Genomic DNA, 4,875 nt, shown 5'->3' on the forward strand with positions numbered 1-4,875 from the left:
GGTTGCATTCCCCAACAAGTGCTGGTGCCACCTCCTGTTTTCTTGGATTAAAACAGTAACAAGGAAAACCTTACCAATGGCACAACTCCCCAGTCCACAAGGAAAAAAGAAAGGACAAATCGTAAAGTTTTCCAAACATTTGTGCTGCTTTGCTGCAAAAGTCGTGCTGCACTCAGTATGGAAATCCAGGAGAAGCTGCAGTTGGTGGCACATCTTGTGCCAGCAGCTCGACCTCGTTCTCCACCAAAGGTTCTTGAAAAGAGCAGCTGGGACTGTGGTGAAGGTTGCTGGAAAACTGCAACAGCTTTCCAGAAGTGAAATGAAAACGCAAGAAATAAACCAAGACGTTTTCCTCTATTTATTTCTATGCTTCCCTTTTCCGTGTTGCACTACTTCTCCGTGCCATTAATTCCAAATGGATCTCACCTCTCAGATAGATGACTTAGGGAGTTTTAGACCCTCGAAAATACCATGGGCCGTACACAGAGTTTGCCTTCCCCTGTTTTTGCTGCAAAGTAACGCTGGAGACATAAACGTCGTGCTTGGGTCGGGCACGAATCCTACAACCAGGGAATGTGTCCTGACAGTGTCTGAGCCTCAGCAGGGACAATGCACAGCAGCGACCGAGGGAATTCCTCTGCCACGGCGCAGGAGTCAGGCCTCTGGATGTGGGCTCAGCACGGCCAAGTTGCCGTGTTTGGAGCGGCTCGGGGGCTGCCCCCGGGGAGCGCGGGGCTGGAGCGTGGAACGGACACGCGGACAAACGGCCCCAGGGCTCCAGTTGCAGCGGCGGCAGCGGCAGCAGCAGCGGCAGCAGCGAGTCTACGGCGTCTACGGCGTCTACGACCCGTCCCCGTCCCTCTCTTGTTCCTCCTCTCCCTCTCCCGCTGTCCCGCACTCAGCCTCGGTGTCCCGCAGCCTCTCCCGGTGTCCCTTTCCCGACCTCCCCGGCCCCTCTCGGCGTCCCCGTCCCGGCCTCTCCCTCTCCCCCCGCAGGGCTGGGCCATGCCCCGGGCCCGCCCCCGGCCCCGGGCGTCCCGCCGCGGTCTGGGCTCCGCCCGGCTCTGGCGGTGCTGGCTGTGGCGGTGCTGGGCGGGCATCAGTGCCTGGGGCCGGGGCGGCATCGCTGCGCTTTGGCTGCGCCTGTCCCGAGCCCGGCCCCGGCCCCGGCCCCGGCCCCGGCCCCGGCCCCGGCCCCGGCCCCGGCCCCGGCCCCGGCCCCGAACCCGACCCCGACCCCGACCCCGGCCCCGGCCCCGGCCCCGGCCCCGATCCCGGCCCCGGCCCCGGCCCCGGCCCCGGCCCCGGCCCCGGCCCCGGCCCCGGCCCCGGCCCCGGCCCCGGCCCCGGCTCCTCCCGGGCCCCGCTAAGGACACACGCGGCGCGGCCGCTCCCGCCGCCTCCGCCGCGGCTTCCCCGGCCCGAGCTCCGCCGCTCGGCAGCGCAGCCGCCGGCCTCGAGCCGCCGGGGCCCGGGGCGGGTGGGGATGCCCGGCCCGGGGCGCTCGGGGGGCGCTCGGGGGCCGTGTCTGGCCCCGGGCCGAGCGCTGAGGGCCGCGTGTCGCCCGCAGGGGAGGCGCGGGAGGCCCTGCAGGACCGGTACCGGCTGGGTTCGCTGCTGGGGCGCGGAGGCTTCGGCAGCGTCTACTCGGGGACACGGCTCTCGGACGGCGCCCCGGTGAGCGGCGGGGCTGGCGGCGGGCGGAGGAGGAGGAGGAGGGCGGAGGAGGAGGAGGAGAAGATCGGGGCGCGGCGGGGCAGGCGGCGAGCTGAGCCCGCTGCTGGCCTTTGCTCGCAGGTGGCCATCAAATGCGTGCCCCGGGCCCGCGTCCAACACTGGGGCGAGCTGGTGAGTGAGCGGGGCCGGCGGGAGAAGCTGGGGCCCGGCAGGGGAAGAGCCGGCGGGAGCCCTGCAGGGAGAGCGGGCGTGGGCTGAGCGGGGGGCCCAGAGCATCCGGGGCTGGGTGAGGGGTTCCCGAGCCCTGGCACAGCCTCAGCCCCACTGACGGCATCGTGGTCCTTCGGCAGCCCAACGGCGCCCGTGCGCCCCTGGAAATCGTGCTGCTGGACAGGCTGTCCTCTGGATGTGGTGGCATCATTCAGCTGCTGGAGTGGCTTGAGCTCCCCAACGGCTTCCTGTTGGTGCTGGAGCGTCCGGAGCGGTGCCAGGACCTCTCGGGTTTCCTGGCGGAGCGGAGGTTCCTGCCGGAGGAGGAGGCGCGGGGGCTGTTCCGCCAGGTGCTGGAGGCCGTGCGGCACTGCACCAGCTGCGGGGTCCTGCACCGCGACATCAAGCCCGAGAACATCCTGCTCGACCTGGCCACCGGGCAGCTCAAACTGATCGACTTTGGCTGTGGCGCCTTCCTCCAAGACACAGCCTACAGGCAATTTGCAGGTGAGCCCTCTCAGGGGATGTTCCTGGGCATCTCACGGCCCAGCCTGGCTGTAGCACCGCGGCTTCCCCCTCTCGCTGCTAGGAGCGGCGTTATTTCTTGAGCCAAGTTGCTTTTGGGTGGAGGCGGGAGGGGGCCAGCCCCCACACACCCAGGGATGCCGGGGCGAGGCTTTAGGAGTTGCAGCATCCCCTGATGAACTCCGTCTGTGTTCCATAGGAACCCTGCCCTACAGCCCACCAGAGTGGATCCACCACCAACGCTACCACGGCGAGGCAGCGACGATCTGGTCCCTGGGCCTCCTGCTGTACCACCTGGTCATGGGGAAGCACCCGTTCAGGAGGGGCCAGCAGTTCATCTGGGGGCGCATCTTGTTCCCACGATGGCTCTCTCAAGGTGGGTCCTCATCTCTGGGCACAGGGGAATCCCGGTGCTGGGAGACAGCAGCAGGCTGATGAGCACCCTGCTCTGGCAGCTGCTGAGGAGGTGGCACATGTCCTGCTCTCCTCCAAACAGAGAATCCATGGGGAAGTTTAGGCACAGCTCTGGGCACACCCAGCATGGCCTGGGCACGGGAATGGAGGGGCAAAGCAGACGGGATCCTTCTCCAACTGACTGCTGGTTTCTGGTTTCTCTCTTCAGAGTGCCAAAATGTTATCAGGAGGTGTTTGTCCATGCAACCCTTGGACAGGCCATCCTTAGAAGACCTCTTCAGTGATCCTTGGCTGCAGGGTGTTCATCTGCCCCAGAAGATGGGAGAGGTCCATGTGCACAGTTTGATCCAAAGACCTGACAGGTAAGAGCTCCACACATCTCATGGCAATCAGTGCTAAAGAAAACCAGAGTGTTTTTGTCCTGCCTGTAGCTCTGAGCAGGGATGACCAGATGGGAACATCTGTGCTGGGGCGGAGCTGGAGACCTGGTGTAGCAAGCACTGGTGGCCACCATCCACCCTAGTTATGCTTGTCCTGGTTCGTTGGTGCCTGGGGCCCTGGGCAGAGCACTGACAGCCTGGTCTGGCCCCCAGGGAAGGAGGAGCCCCTGGAGAAGCTGTATCAGGTGGGGCTGCTGCTGGAGACACCAAGGACAACCCCAAGGATGCCAAGCTCTTCCTCGACCTGGCCACCGGCAGCTGAAGACGATCGACTTGGATTCTGGCACCTTCTTCAGACACGCTCCCTGGGGCCCAATTTGCAGGTGAGTCCACAGCTGGGGGGATGCTCCCAGATGTGGGCATGGCACGGCCTGGCCGGGCACCAAAGGTTCCTCCCTTTGCTGGGGCAGACGCCACAGATTCTTCACTCGGCCGTCAAGCTGCCTTTTGGCTCTGCGCAGCTGCTGAGGGCTGGATGTGCCGTGGCCGGCTGCAGGCTGGGCACGTGTCCTGCCCTCCTGCTCTGCCCCCAAAGGCAGCAGTGATGGGCAGCTTTGGGCCCAGCTCTGAGCACGGCCAGCGTGGCCTGGGCACTGCGGGCGCTCGGGACGAGGGGACAGGAGCCTTCGGCTGACGGGCACTTTCTGGTTTCTCTCCTTCCAGCCGGGCTCTGCGGGTGCTGAGGCTGCTCTGGGCTCTGCCAGGGCTCTGCTGGGCTCAGCCCCAGGCACGGCTGGGCTGGCTCTGCCCTCACATTGCTCTGACAGCTTTGCATCAGACGAGCCCATTCTGAGCCCACCGAGTGAGCTCTCTGCTTTTGCAGGTGAGTGAGACTCTCCTGCAGGCCAAGAGATTGCAGTGAGGGATCCACATCCAATTGGCAAGAACCCAAGCACTCCACAGTTCCAGCTGAACGCCTGGATCTCCACAGGATGTTTTGTCTGTCCCGCTCTTCGTTCCTTTTTTGGCTGGAATCGTGCAACTGCCCTTTCTTCCTCCTCCAGAAGTGCCACAAGTGAGCAAAACCTGGCGAGTGGACGGCGTTCCTAAGGCAGTGCAGTCTGGAGCGGATGGATGAAGAATTGCCCTTCTGCACTTCCCAAGCAGAGCAAAAAGCTGTAAGTGGGACTTTGCGTCTTTACGAAACCCCTGACAATTTCAAAGGGAATGTGCAGCTCATTCACAGGGTGAGAAGGAAGGTTGTCTTGTAAAGGATTTGGGGTTTGGCAAAGTTTAGATTCCCAGTCCTGCTTGGAGCTGGCGGGGCACAAAGCAATTTCCTATTGCTTCAATCACAGTTTAAAATAATACTGGAAACAAACCACAAAATCTTTTTTAAAAGGCTGCTGAGGTCAGTAGGATGGATCCATGCCATCAGCACATTTATGGAGTAAATAACGGAGATCTCATTTGAAAAAGTTCAGTTATCTCTTTATCCAAAGCTATAAAGTATTTTTACTACGCTGCACTTGGGTTTTGTTTTTATCTTCCACTTTTTTTCTGTGTTGTTTTTAATTTTCTTTTTTTTTCTTTCCTTAATAGAAAACTTGTCCTAGGGAAGGAATGTCCTTTGCTGCTGGTTCCCGTGTGGAGCAGCTCCCCAGGCAGA

The 4,875-nt window shown here is 62.3% G+C and overlaps 1 protein-coding gene across 1 annotated transcript; it reads left to right on the plus strand.

Moving 5' to 3' along the window:
• Nucleotides 1–1,560: 1,560 nt before the first annotated feature.
• On the plus strand, nt 1,561–4,093 carry LOC136303412 (serine/threonine-protein kinase pim-1-like; the record flags this gene model as incomplete). The annotated part of the gene is made up of 6 exons (XM_066207086.1): nt 1,561–1,677; nt 1,798–1,848; nt 2,028–2,394; nt 2,612–2,788; nt 3,035–3,188; nt 4,090–4,093. Coding segments are annotated over 6 exons (870 nt in total), but the record flags the coding sequence as incomplete, so codon positions are not given.
• Nucleotides 4,094–4,875: the final 782 nt, after the last annotated feature.

The sequence above is a fragment of the Chamaea fasciata genome, unplaced genomic scaffold (assembly GCF_029207755.1).
Source record: "Chamaea fasciata isolate MVZ Bird 193981 ecotype frontalis unplaced genomic scaffold, bChaFas1.0.hap1 SCAF_33, whole genome shotgun sequence".
Lineage (NCBI taxonomy): Eukaryota > Metazoa > Chordata > Aves > Passeriformes > Sylviidae > Chamaea > Chamaea fasciata.